The sequence below is a fragment of the Ahaetulla prasina genome, chromosome 12 (assembly GCF_028640845.1).
Source record: "Ahaetulla prasina isolate Xishuangbanna chromosome 12, ASM2864084v1, whole genome shotgun sequence".
NCBI classification, from domain to species: domain Eukaryota; kingdom Metazoa; phylum Chordata; class Lepidosauria; order Squamata; family Colubridae; genus Ahaetulla; species Ahaetulla prasina.
In genome coordinates this window covers 30285349-30299430 of record NC_080550.1, presented here as the reverse complement: position 1 = coordinate 30299430, position 14082 = coordinate 30285349, and the positions used below count along the sequence as shown (strand labels likewise).

Below are 14082 nucleotides of genomic sequence, written 5' to 3'. Positions count from 1 at the left end.
ATTTTTCCCCTGAGGGGAAGAAGGGGGAGTTGAGGGGTATGGTAACATTCTTCAAGCAGTCAAGGTCGGATGGTGTTCACATCTGCAGGAGGAGTGGCGAGAAGATATTCGAATGAACTGGGAGAACGTGGGACCATGTGACCAGCAAAGGGGTTAGGGGGGTGGGACTCTTGGGGTTTGTATAACTGGGAAAAGAATCCGGAAGTTCAGTTTTGGAATTTCACTCATCGTGTGCCATGCTAGTAAAGAACTCTGAAAGACAATGGCTTCTGAGTTTTTTTTATGCAGAAGAGGTTTTTCTGGAACCTTGACACATCCCTTGTTTCTCTTGATCAGGTAAACATCCAATAATCCTGCCTCTGAGGCTTCTGGGAAAGACCCAAAGGAAAGACCACAAGGCTGAGGATCAGTTTCTCACAACATGTTTTCCATTTACTGACCTTCATAATATAAAAATAGTGAAGAGGGAAAGAGGAGCCTGTCAGGCACATGTCAACTCTGTAAGCACTTAGCATAGCCTTAGGGTTCCAACTTGCAGCTACTCTCGGGGCGAGAATCCATTATGCACTGATTCTCTTGCTCTCCTCTTCGTTACAGGTAATCCTCAACTTACAACCACAACTGAGCCCCAAATTTCCACTGCTAAGCAAGACAATTTAAGTGAATTTTGCCCCATTTTATGATCTGTCTTGCAACAATTAAGTAAATAACTGCAGTTATAGAATAGAATAGAATAGAATAGAATAGAATAGAATAGAATAGAATAGAATAGAATAGAATAGAATAGAATTTTTATTGGCCAAGTGTGATTGGACACACAAGGAATTTGTCTTGGTGCATATGCTCTCAGTGTACATAAAAGAAAAGATACGTTCATCAAGGTACAAATTTTACAACACAATTGATGGTCAGTATATCAATATAAATCATAAGGATTGCCAGCAACAAGTTATAGTCATACAGTCATAAGTGGAAAGAGATGGGTGATGGGAACTATGAGACAATTAATAGTTGTGCAGATTCAGTAAATAGTTTGACAGTGTTGATGGAATTATTTGTTTAGCAGAGTGATGGCCTTCGGGAAAAAACTGTTCTTGTGTCTAGTTGTTCTGGTGTGCAGTGCTCTATAGCGTCGTTTTGAGGGTAGGAGTTGAAACAGTTTATGTCCAGGATGCGAGGGGGCTGTAAATATTTTCACGGCCCTCTTCTTGATTCGTGCAGTATACAGGTCCTCAATGGAAGGCAGGTTATTATGTTAGTAACACAACTGTTAAGGGAACCTGGCTTCCCCGTTGACTTTTGCTTGTCTGAAGGTCACAGAAGGGGATCACAGGGATGCTGCAACCGCCATAAATACAAACCAGTTGCCAAGTGTGTGGATTTTGATCACATGACCATGGGGATGCTGCAAGGGTCATATGAAAAACGGCCATGTCACTTTTTTTCAGTGCTGTTGTAACTTCTAACAGTCACTGAACTAAGGGTTAGAAGTTGATTACTACATGTTCTTGGGCTCCCCCCAAATCATTTTCAATCCTTTGGTGAAACCTGGCCCCTCCTTTTCCTGGAACGTGTCCTGGAATTTATTCATTCTTTTATTTATTTATTTATTGAATTTATATCAATAAATTTACATTTATTTATTTTTATTTATTTATTTATTTATTTATTTGATTTCTATACCGCCCTTCTCCCGAAGGACTCAGGGCGGTGTACAGGCAAGAATAAAACAGACGGTACAATATACAAATTTAAAATGCAGTTAAAAAACTTATTTTAAAATTGGCCTGAGAAGTAAAATATATAATAAGCTAAAAAACCCCATTTAAAATTAATTTCTAAGAATTAAAAAATTTGTTAAAATCAATTTAAGCCAGCCCCGCGCGAATAAAAAGATGTGTCTTCAGTTCGCGACGGAATGTCCGAAGGTCAGGTATTTGGCGTAAACCCGGGGGAAGTTCGTTCCAGAGTGTGGGAGCCCCACAGAGAAGGACCTTCCCCTGGGCCCGCCAGCCGGCATTGCTTGGCGGACGGCACCCTGAGAAGTCCCTCTCTGTGAGAGCGTACGGGTCGGTGGGAGGCATGTGGTAACAGCAGGCGGTCCCGTAAGTACCCAGGCCCTAAGCCATGGAGCGCTTTAAAGGTCGTAACCAACACCTTAAAGTGCACTCGAAAGGCCACAGGTAGCCAGTGCAGTCTGCGCAGGAGCGGTGTTATATGGGAGCTACGCGAGCTCCTTCTATCACCCGCAGCTGCATTCTGGACTAACTGAAGCCTCGAGTGCACTTCAAGGAGCCCCATGTAGAGAGCATTACAATAATCCAAGCGAGAGGTAACAAGCGCATGAGTGACCGTGCACAAGGCATCCCGATCAAGGAAGGCGCAACTGCGAACCAGGCGAACCTGGTGGAAGGCCCCCTGAGACGGCCGTCAAATGATCTTCAAACGACAGCCGCTCATCCAGGAGGACACCTAAGTTGCGCACCCTATCCTTTGGGGCCAATAACTCGCCTCCAACAGTCAGCGCGGCTGCAGCTGACTGAATCGGGTGCCGGCATCCACAGCCACTCCGTCTTGGAGGGATTAAGCTTGAGCCTGTTTCTCCCCATCCAGACCCGTATGGCTTCCACACACCGGGACAGCACTTCAACAGCTTCATTGGGGTGGCCTGGGGTGGAGAAGTACAGCTGGGTGTCATCAGCGTACAGCTGGTATCTCACCCCAAAGCCACTGATGATCTCACCCAACGGCTTCATATAGATGTTGAACAGAAGGCGAGAGAATCGACCCCGCGGCACCCCACAAGTGAGGTCCCTCGCGGTCGACCTCTGCCCCCCTGTCAACACCGTCTGCGACCGGTCAGAGAGATAGGAGGAGAACCACCGATACACGGTGCCTCCCACTCCCAATCCCCCCAACCGGCGCAGCAGGATACCATGGTCGATGGTATCAAAAGCCGCTGAGAGATCTAATAGGACCAGGGCAGAAGAATAGCCCCTGTCCCTGGCCCTCCAGAGATCATCCACCAATGCGACCAAAGCTGTCTCCGTGCTGTACCCGGGTCAGAAGCCGGACTGGAATGGGTCTAGATAGACGGCTTCATCCAGGTATTGGGGTAGCTGTCGCGCCACAGCACTCTCTACAACCTTCGCAACAAAGCAAAGGTTGGAGACTGGACGATAATTACCCAAAATAGCTGGGTCCAGGGAGGGCTTCTTGAGGAGGGGTCTCACCACCGCCTCTTTCAAGGCGGCAGGGAAAACCCCTTCCAACAAAGAAGCGTTGATAATCTCCTGGAGCCAGCCTCGTGTCACCTCCTGAGTGGCCAGTACCAGCCAGGAAGGACACGGGTCCAGTAAACATGTAGTGGCGTGAAGTCTCCCCAACAACCTGTCCACGTCCTCGGGAGCCACAGGGTCAAACTCATCCCAAATGGACTCAACAAGACGTGTCTCCTCTCCCTCGCTTGGATCATCCCAATTTCGGTCCAGACCATCCCGGAGCTGAGCGATTTTATCGTATAGATAACCACTAAACTCCTCAGCACGTCCCTGCAAAGGGTTGTCCCGCACCTCCTGATGAAGGAGGGAGCGGGTCACCCGCAACAGGGCGGCCGGGCGGTTATCTGCCGACGCAATGAGGGTGGAGGCATATGAGCGCCTCACCTCCCTCATTGCCACTAGGTAGGTCCTAGAATAGGACCTAACTAGTGTCCGATCAGCTTCGGAACGGCTGGACCTCCAGGTGCTCTCTAGACGTCTTCTCCGGCGTTTCATCTCCCTCAGCCCCTCGGAGAACCAAGGGGCCAAACGAGATCTGCGCCGGGTCAGAGGTCGCAAAGGCACGACACGGTCCAAGGCCCCAGCCGCGGCCCGCTCCCAGGCCGCAACTTATTATTACAATTTACATCGTTTTCATCATTCCCATCACTAATCTCTCTCCACTTATGACTGTAACTTTGTTGCTGGCAATCCTTATGATTTATATTGATATATTGACCATCAATTGTGTTGTAAATGTTGTACCTTGATGAACGTATCTTTTCTTTTATGTACACTGAGAGCATATGCACCAAGACAAATTCCTTGTGTGTCCAATCACACTTGGCCAATAACAAATTCTCTTCTCTTCTCTTCTCTTGCCGCCTATTCGCCCATGGCGACTCAAGGTGGCTTAGAGAATATAAAACATTTAAAACAGTAAAACTAATAAAAAGAATCAAATAAATTAATATAGTATAATATAATAAAATCACCCCCCCCTTCCCGCTCCGGCGACAGCAGATCACATGAGCCATTTAATGGGCTCCATCCTGCTCTGGGTTCCCCAAGCCCACTGGCAGAACCAGGTCTTCAGCACCTTCCAGAAGTGTATTAGAGTGGGGGCTGTTCTAATCTCTGTGGAAATGAGGTTCCAGGGAGAGGGAACCACCATGGAGAAGGCCCTTCTTCTGGGTCCTACCAGGTGTATCTACAGGGGCGGGTTTCAAAACCCGTTGCTACTGGTTCACTCATGGGCACTCGCGCGTGATGCTTCTGTGCAGCTGCTACCGGTTCGCCCAATATGGGGTGAACCAGTAGCAACTCAACACTGTGTATCTCCCTCAGGAATGGGACCCGCAACATTGCTTGCCTTCCCACTCTGGTAGGTCAGATAGATGTGACCGGCAAGGCATGGTCTCTCAGATCACCTGTCCCAAGCCATGAAGGGCTTTAAAGGTGACAATGAGCACCTTGAACTGAACCCGGAAGCAAATTGGCAGCCAATGCAACTCCCGCAGGAGAGGTGATACATGTGCACACTGGAGTCTGCACAAAACCATGTGGGCTGCTGCATTTTAACCAACTAGAGCTTCCGGATGCTCTTCAAGGGCAGCCCCATGTAGAGTGTGTTACAATAGTCAAGACAGGAAGTGACTAGGGCATGAGTGACTGTGAGTCATTTAATTAGTTTTACTGCATGGAAAAGTCCAAAGACTTGCGTTCTTTGTTATTGCTGCCACTCTGAGCCTTGGGGGCAAAACTACCAAGTTGCAAAACATACCTTCTGTGTTTCACAGCTCCTGCCAACAGCTTGGCCTGAGAGAATTTGCTCTTGTTTTCTGATTTTACTGACAGTTTCTTGTCTGCTTCCTTCTTCAAGTCGGTACTAGCTCCGACTTTTGACAAAGTGTTGTGAATGCAAAGTTAAGGAGAAAAAGAATGCTGTGGGGGAAGCACAGAAGACACACAAAACAAAATTGTGCTACAGCTTTATACACTGTTGAATAGCTGTATTTACAGTTCCACAAGCGTTAACTAGTAGTTTTATTAATTTCTTTCCTTACATCTTTGCTACTACACTTACTTAGCATTTGGTTCTGGCATACACAAACTTTGGAAAGAGAGTACTTTATGTACAAATATGTGTAAACTAACTTTACTGGACCATTTTTCCTCCAGCAAGCATAAAGTTAAGAGGACTGATACAAAGACCTATTCAGTTAAAGCAAGAAAACCTGCACGTGGCTCACCCAATCCGTTCAAGTTAACCATCTACTGAGCTACATAACTTGGTCTATTATAATACTAGAGTTCAAACAAAGAGCTTTTTCTTAAAACCAAATAAGGATTACATTCAAATTCTACCCTTCCTAGTTTTTACTCCAGCTAAAGCTAATCTGTGTATATTTCTCTCTCTGTGTGTGCATCTCCCTCCCTCCTCTAAATAGGGATCTAGATAGAGATATCTAGATAGATAATCTCTGCCACATCAGATTCATATCATGATTAGCTAAGTTAGCTCTCTAGTGCCACCAACTGAATCTGAGAATGGCACTGGCACGCTTACCAAAAACCAACATTGGGCAGGATCTTTATTGAAAACAGCCCAAAATAGCCATAGCACTTAAGATTTATATGCCGCTTCACAGTGCCTTACAGCCCTAAGTGGTTTACAGAATCAGCATATTGACCCCAACAATCTGGGTCCTCATTTTATTGACCTCAAAAGAGTCAACCTTGAGCTGGCTGTGGAATTTTGGGAGTTGAAGTCCACCCAGCTTCAAGTGGCCATGGTTGAGAAACCCTGGCTTAAAGAAACAGAGATGAGCACTGCCACCTAAAGCTGGTTACAACTAACCAGAGTAAAGGAAAGTCCAGTCGCCTCCTGAAAAAGCACCTTAGTATTTCTTTTTCATAGTTGCTGTGTAGTCATGCACAGCCCACAGAGGAGCAACTGGTTGTTGTGTCTTGTCCGCTCTCACCGCAGCCGGGGTCTGCTTATCTGCGGTGAGAGCGGACAAGACACAACACTGGTAAATCCCAGGTGGAAACTGGATACAACTAAGCAAACAAAAGATAAAAGGATGAAATCATGGAAAATTTAGATCAGAGCCTCAGTCAAACCAGCCCAACCAGCCAACACACAGCTTAGTTCTTTAGAAACTTAGTCTAGAAAAGGCTAGTAGATGTGTGCTTGATCAGGAATTCAATGGCTTTTCATCCCCTGGCCCAGTAGATTTTACTTACATTATTAGCTGAACTAATAATCTCAGCCTGCTGTTTGTCCAATCCATATGCAACAAACCTGACATTTTAAATATTTAAAATCAAGGAGACATGTAGACCATGAGGGACTCACTGAATTGCGGATCTGGACAGACCACACTCTGTGGTCAATTTTTAAAAAAATTGACTTCTATGATAATTCCTGGTGGACATTTCTAGATTTGTACAAGTTGACTGGTTTGGTCACTAAAGAAGAGAAGATACTGTAAATCTTAAATGGGAGTCAGTTTGCAGTGAGATTATTTCAGCTGTCTTCACCTTATGACTGTAATTAAGCCCAGAATGATGGCTGTAAGTCATGACAGTCATTTGACGGAGTCAAGTGAGTTTGTTTTACCTAACAGTGTTTTTTTTTTGCTGGAAACCTGAAGAAACCTGCAAACTATATCATAAATTTGGATAAAAAATGCAAATCAGTTGCCAAATCCCAAAATGTAATCACGTGACCAGTGAGAGGGAGGCAGCTGTTGGAACTATTCAAATGGGAGATCTGGTGCAACTTCAAATTCACTAAGCAAGCAGATATAAGCTGAGGACTACCTGTACACGCAGAGATAGAAAGATTTGACGCTCCCTGCAAAGGAGAAAGGCAGCCCAAGTGCCCAAATGTTGATCATATGATTATGTTGTAATGATTGTCAAGACTGGTCATAAATCATTTTTTTCAGTGCATTATAACTTTAAACTGTTGCTAAATGAATGGTTGAAAATGAGGGACTACCTACACAAAGTTGTTCTATGTTAAAAGTTCATGATTAAATATAACAATAGACTCTAAAACTGTTTAAGTGGCAATAGTTAAGAACTGTTGCAGCATCCCCAAGGTCACGTGATCAAAATCTGGACACTTGGCAATTGACTCATATTTATGATGGTCGCAGTGTCCAGGGGTCATCCGGTTCCCCTTTTGCAACCTTCCAACAATCAAAGTCAATGGGGAAGCCAGATTCATTTAACAACCGGGTTACTGACTTAATAACTATAAGGGTTCACTTAACAACTGTGGCAAGGAAAGTCATAAAATGGGGCACAGAAAGTTGTTTAGCTACATAATTTTTTTGTCTCAACTCTGGTGGTAAATTGAGGAATAGCTGAAATGCCTTGCATACCAATAATGTAAACTTGGCACCTGTCTTAGAATAATTTAACACTCCTAACCAGGGCTCTCCAACCTTGGCAACTTTTAAGACTTGAGGACTTCAATTCTGGGAGTTGAAGTCCACAAGTCTTAAAGTTGCCAAGGTTGGAGAGCCCTGCTCCAAATAATTCAAAGACAAGAACAAGGCTGATGGCTGCTTCTGAAGTCCCCCAAGAGAAAGAAGAACCACCCCCCACCCCGTTCAGGGCCAAGGATATCCGGTACTCGTTCAGTTCCTTGAGGTCTTCTTCGTGACGCTGCTTTTCTATCAGGACTTGCTGCTGAGAAACTTCATCGAGGAACTTGGACTCATCTTCATCCAGGCCCCTGACCATATTTTCTGTAGAGAACAAGCTAAAATTGCCATAAACCCACAAATTTGGCTACAGCATCTCTGCCATCTCATTTCAGCACATTTTTTTTAATTCCATCAGTTAGGAATATATGGGATAACCTGTTGGATGGACCTCCCACTCAGAAGCAACAGGCCACATTTGAGTTTGGACTTTGTCTCAAACTTACAAATGCCGTTTCTGAAAAACTCCAGACAATTGATGTATCTTATATCATTTATGTAAATTTACTTGTCTGACTATGGAATTGCATTCATTATGGAAATGTTATTGATCGGCTTTAACGGACTTTTGATCCCAGCAGACTTCCCTCCTTCCACCATTTACTGAAGATTGTTGATAAAAAGGCTGAACCACCATTCTGGCTGATGCTATCACAGTATATACACATTCATATTTACCTGTTTTGTTGCCATTTAATTTGCTTTCAAGATCCACATTTTCCAAGAATGTGAAAGTTCACACAGCCTTTTATAACACTATATCTTCCAACATACAGGAATATTTTTTTGGCCTCAGGAGCACTCATACAGGTGAAACTCAAAAAATTAAGAGTATCGTGCAAAAGTTCATTTATTTCAGTAATGCAACTTAAAAGGTGAAACTAATATATGAGACTCATTACATGCAAAGCAAGATAGTTCACGCCTTGATTGGTCATAATTTTGATGATTATGGCTGACAGCTCATGAAAACCCCAAATTCACAATCTCAGAAAATTAGAATATTACATGAAATCAATAAAACAAGGATTGTACATAGAACAATATCGGACCTCTGAAAAGTATAAGCATGCATATGTATTCAGTACTTGGTTTAGGCCCCTTTTGCAACAACTACTGTCTCAATGTGGTGTGGCATGAATGCTATCAGCCTGTGGCACTGCTGAGGTGTTATGGAAGACCAGGATGCTTCAGTAGCGGCCTTCAGCTCTTCTACATTGTTCAGTCTCATGTCTCTCATCTTTCTCTTGGCAATGCCCCATAGATTCTCTATGGGGTTCAGGTCAGGTGAGTTTGCTGGCCAATCAAGCACAGTAATCCCATGGGCATTGAACCAGGTTTTGGTACTTTTGGCAGTGTGGGCAGGTGCCAAGTCCTGCTGGAAAATGAAGTCAGTATCCCCATAAAGCTCATCTGCGGAAGGAAGCATGAAGTGCTCCAAAATCTCCTGGTAGACGTTGACCCTGGACTTAATGAAGCACAGTGGACCAAAACCAGCAGATGACATGGCTCCTCAAATCAACAGAGACTGTGGAAACTTCACACTGGATTTCAAGCATCTTGCAGTGTGTGCCTCTCCATTCTTCCTCCAGACTCTCGGTCCTTGGTTTCCAAATGAGATGCAAAAGTTGCTCTCATCAGAAAAGAGAACTTTGGACCACTGAGCAACAGACCAGTTCTTTTTTTCCTTAGCCCAGGTAAGACGCTTCCAACGTTGTTTGTTGTTCAGGAGCGGCTTGGCAAGAGGAATACAACATTTGAAGCCCATGTCCAGGATCCGTCTGTGTGTGGTAACTCTTGATGCACTGACTCCAGCCTCAGTCCACTCCTTGTGACAGTCCCCAACACTTTTGAATGGCCTTTTCCTGACAATCCTCTCCAGGCTGCGGTCATCCCTGCTGCTTGTGCACCTTTTTCTTCCACACTTTTCCCTTCCACATGACTTTCTATTAATGTGCTTTGATACAGCACTTTGGGAACATCCAACTTCTTTTGCAATTACCTTTTGAGGCTTTCCCTCCTTATGGAGGGTGTCAATGATGGTTTTCTGCACAACTGTCAGGTCAGCAGTCTTTCCCATGATTGTGATTCCTACTGAACCAGACTGGGACACCATTTAAAGGCTCAGGAACCCTTTGCAGGTGTTATGGCTCAATTAGCTGATTAGAATGGGACACTTTGAGCCTAGAATATTGAACCTTTTCACAATATTCTAATTTTCTGAGATTGTGAATTTGGGGTTTTCATGAGCTGTAAGCTATAATCATCAAAATTATGACAAATCAAGGTGTGATCTATCTTGCTTTTCATGTAATGAGTCTATCTCATATATTAGTTTCATCTTTTAAGTTGCATTACTGAAATAAATGAACTTTGGCACGATACTCTTAATTTTTTGAGTTTCACCTGTACATCCCATCGCCAATCTGAAGCAGCCCAGAAACAGGTTTCATCACATTAGGGCCTGGGCTGCCAAACTATGTGAAGCTAACTTTTAGCGCAATTTGATGAACTAGCTTGCAGTGCCCTGGCTTATGCGTATCATAAAAATCAGAAACCTTCATTTATAAAACCCAATGGTGGGGATAATGCCACATACTAAGGCAAAATCAAACCACATTTTACTGCTTGCCACAATGTGTGAACTTGTCAGAAAGCAGAAATAGAAAATGTAACTCTAGGAAAAAGTGCGCACCCTAAACTAAAATTTCTCACTATGGAATCGGGGGATTCATTCAATAATCTAGGTTCTGAGATTAAAGGCCACTGAAAATCAGAATAGAGCTGGAAGGAACCTTGGAGGTCTTCTAGTCCAGCCTCCTTCTCAAGCAGGAGACCCTATACCATTTGAAACAATCTTTTCTTAGAAACCTCCAGTGCACCCACAATTTCTGGACCCAAGCCATTCCACTAGTTAGTTGTCCTGACTGACAGGAAATTTCTTCTTAGTTCCAGGTCACTTCTCTCCTTGATTAGTTTCCACCGTTTCTTTTCTTTCCTTCTATTACTTATTTATTTCCAAAATAAATTGACCCCCCTCTTCTTTGTGGCAGCCCCTCAAATACTGGAAGACTGGCTAGTCCTAGTGTATAGTTCTTCTTTTCTCTAGACTACCCATACCCAAATCCTGTAACAGTTCTTCATATGTTTTAGTCTCCAGGCCTTTAATCATCCTAATTGCTCTTTGCACTTTCCCCAAAGTTTCAACATCATTTTTGTAAGGTGGTGACCAAAACTGGATGCAGTATTCCAGGTGTAGCCGTACTAAGCCATTATAAAGCAGTACTAATATTTCACATGATTTTGATTCTATGCCTGTGTTTACACAACAAACCAGGTTGGACTGTTGTGCAAATCTCAATTCCACTGTTTTACCAATCCTGGTTATGCATTCTATGTAAATACAATGCTTAGCCAAAGGCTAAGAAAAATTGTTCCCATGCATCTTTATAATGTTAAGGATTAGAAACATTAACAAAACAGTATGGGATGTTAACTATATGAAATTCTATTTGTAGTCAGCAAACCACTTAGTCCTGAAAACAGCCCATGTCTGCAGACCGGGTGATGCTTTTACACACCAAGATAACAAAATACAAAAAAGAGAGGTGCCGATGAAGCAGCGCAACAGGCAGACAAAACCAATTACTTAAAATGCACCAATGAACTCTTTCAACCAAAGCCAAGATAGTTGTGTCTCAGTACAATATACAACCACTCCTTTCCAAAAGCCAATGATTCCATGACAGAATGAAGGAAAGGCCATGAGAAAGGGTCAGTCTACGGATGTTGCATCTCACAATTGTCCAGATGATCCTTACCTGAAAGGCTGTTGCCATCCAGCGTAAATAAGCTAGAGCTGTGTTTCTTAACTTTAGCAATTTGTGTGGGCTTCAATTCCCAGGGTTCCCCAGCCAGAAAATCCATACACTTTAAAGCTGCCAAGACTGCGGAATACTGACCTAGGGAGTTGACTAATTGGATACAGTGGTCACACTGAGATAACTCTGAGATGAAGGATTGGATAACACCTCATAGTCAAGCATCAAAAGATGTTTCTGAGCATGCAGGAGTACAAACATAACATCTTATTTGTTAATGTTTCAAAGCAGCTGTACCTCTTTTCTAAGGATCATGGGACTACTCTAAGGCAGCGTTTGTCAAACTTAGCAGCTTTAAGGTAGCTGGACTTCAAGTCTCCATGGCGGGTTGGGGAATTCTGGGAGTTGAAGTCCGCAAGTTTAAAACTGCACCATTGACGTAAAGCTTCACATAGGCAAGAAAGATCAGGAAGTTAACAACAAGTGGTGGCAGATGGAAAGATAAAACACAAGTGACTTCTGGTTTTATCTGGAAAGATAAAACACAAGTGATGTCCACAGATGTAGAAAGGTAGAAGAAACCTGCAACTAAACCTGCAACTTTTGAAGCCAAGAAGAAAAGTTGGCAGCTCTGCCAAGCTTCAATGCTTTTCCCTTTCCTCTGCAGAAGTGGGCAGACTGGTTTCTAGATTCCAGCAGTAGCCAAGAAGCCAGCTGTGTTACCTTGGCACAACTGTAAGAGGGTGGCAAAGCCTTCTCCAGAAGGAAGCATTTCAGGAGGGACAGTTCTGTTCATAAGGATACCATTCCAGGAAGACAAGAAAGAAAAAACAAGGGGTCAATCTTTGTGTGACTGAATTTTAGGGACGCTTAGTGAAACTTACTGAATTTGAACTGTTCTTCAAACTCCTGCTGCTTTTTGTCCTTCTGTTCCTGAAGCCTTTCATAGAGAGATCGGGGGTCGTACACTTCTTCGGGACATTCTAGGAGAAGGATAAAGAGATTTGTCAGTCAGAATTCAGGAATTGCTCTAACATAAAATTTACTCCATCCATTGAGTTAATCAACCACAGGAAATAACAAGGATTCGTGCTTTAAAGCACATCCCACTAGTCACTTTTAGGAACATAAAAGAACTGATAGCTGTAAACTTTAACCTGTTGATGCCATACATGATTGAGAAGTTTAAATTGTGATTGGTGAAATTAATGCACACTTTCTACAAAAGTGACAGATACTACTGCTGTAAAGTCACAGTAGCTTTAATGTAACTCTGTTGCATATTCAAGTACAGGTAATAGAGAGTTATTAAACATTAGCTTGATGAAACAGTGCAATACAGTGGCTGAGATAATGAGCTGTAACTCAAAAAGTTCCCAACACAGGTCTTTGTTATAATTTGTGAGGAGCTTCAGGAAACCCATTAGCCTCCCTCTTTCCTGGTATATCTTGACTTGTTTCCCATGTTTAAAAAAACCACAGAAGTACTAAAAAATGCTAAAAACTATTAGCTGAGTATGTGAATTGTCCTCTTCCTAACACTGGTATGCTGAGGAAGATTAGAGTTGGAATGGACTTTGGAGATCTTCTAGTCCAGCCCTTGCTCAAACAGAGACTCTATACCAGTGGTGAAATTCAATTTTTTTTACTACCATTTCTGTGGGCATGGCTTAGTGGGCGTGGCAGGGGAAGGGTACTGCAAAATCTCCATTCCCACCCCACTCCAGGGGAAGGATACTGCAAAATTCCCATTCCCTCCCCACTCCTGGGGGAAGGATATTGCAAAATATCCATTCCCACCCCACTCTGGGGCCAGCCAGAGGTGGAATTTGGCGGTTCTCCGAACTGCTCACAATTTCCACTACTGGTTCTCCAGAACCTGTCAGAACCTGCTGGATTTCAACCCTGCTCTATACCATTTCAGACAAATGGCTATCCATAAAAGTCACGAGTGATGGAGCACCTACAACTTCTGAAGGCAATTTGTTCCACTGGTTAATTGTTCTCACTGTTAGGAAATTTCTCCTTAGGAGCTTCTCTCCTTTATTAGTTTCCATCCATTGTTTCTTGTCTTGCCTTCTGGTACTTTGGAAAGCAGGTTGTCCCCCTCTTCTTATTTTTTTTTATTTGCATTTATATCCCGCCCTTCTCCGAAGACTCAGGGCGGCTTACACTATGTCAGCAATAGTCTTATGTCACTAGCAATAGTCTTATGTCACTATGTCAGCAATAGTCTTCATCCTATTTGTATACAAAGTCAATTTGTATACAAAGTCAACTTATTGCCCCCAACAATCTGGGTCCTCATTTTACCTACCTTATAAAGGATGGAAGGCTATGGGGGAAGAAGGGAAAAATTATACATGGTTCCAATATGGACAATTACAAGCTAGATGGAAACTAGATCAAAAAATAGGTGTTAAGCAAACTGAGGATAATTTGTTAAAACAAATGAGAGATCAAGGCCAACAGCATATTAAGAGGTTGTATAGTGTATTA

At 43.3% G+C, this 14082-nt stretch overlaps 1 protein-coding gene across 6 annotated transcripts in view; it reads right to left on the bottom strand.

Moving 5' to 3' along the window:
• PSME3IP1 (proteasome activator subunit 3 interacting protein 1) overlaps positions 1-14082 on the bottom strand; it is a 30004-nt gene that overhangs the window by 12887 nt on the left and 3035 nt on the right. For all 6 annotated transcript variants that reach the window (XM_058155667.1, XM_058155671.1, XM_058155666.1 and 3 more), the window contains exons 3-5: positions 12468-12566; positions 7905-8026; positions 5044-5171 (exon numbers count right to left, since the gene is read on the bottom strand). In XM_058155667.1, coding sequence (XP_058011650.1) covers positions 5044-5171; positions 7905-8026; positions 12468-12566 — 349 coding nt within the window. The remainder of the gene's footprint in view (positions 1-5043; positions 5172-7904; positions 8027-12467; positions 12567-14082) is intronic.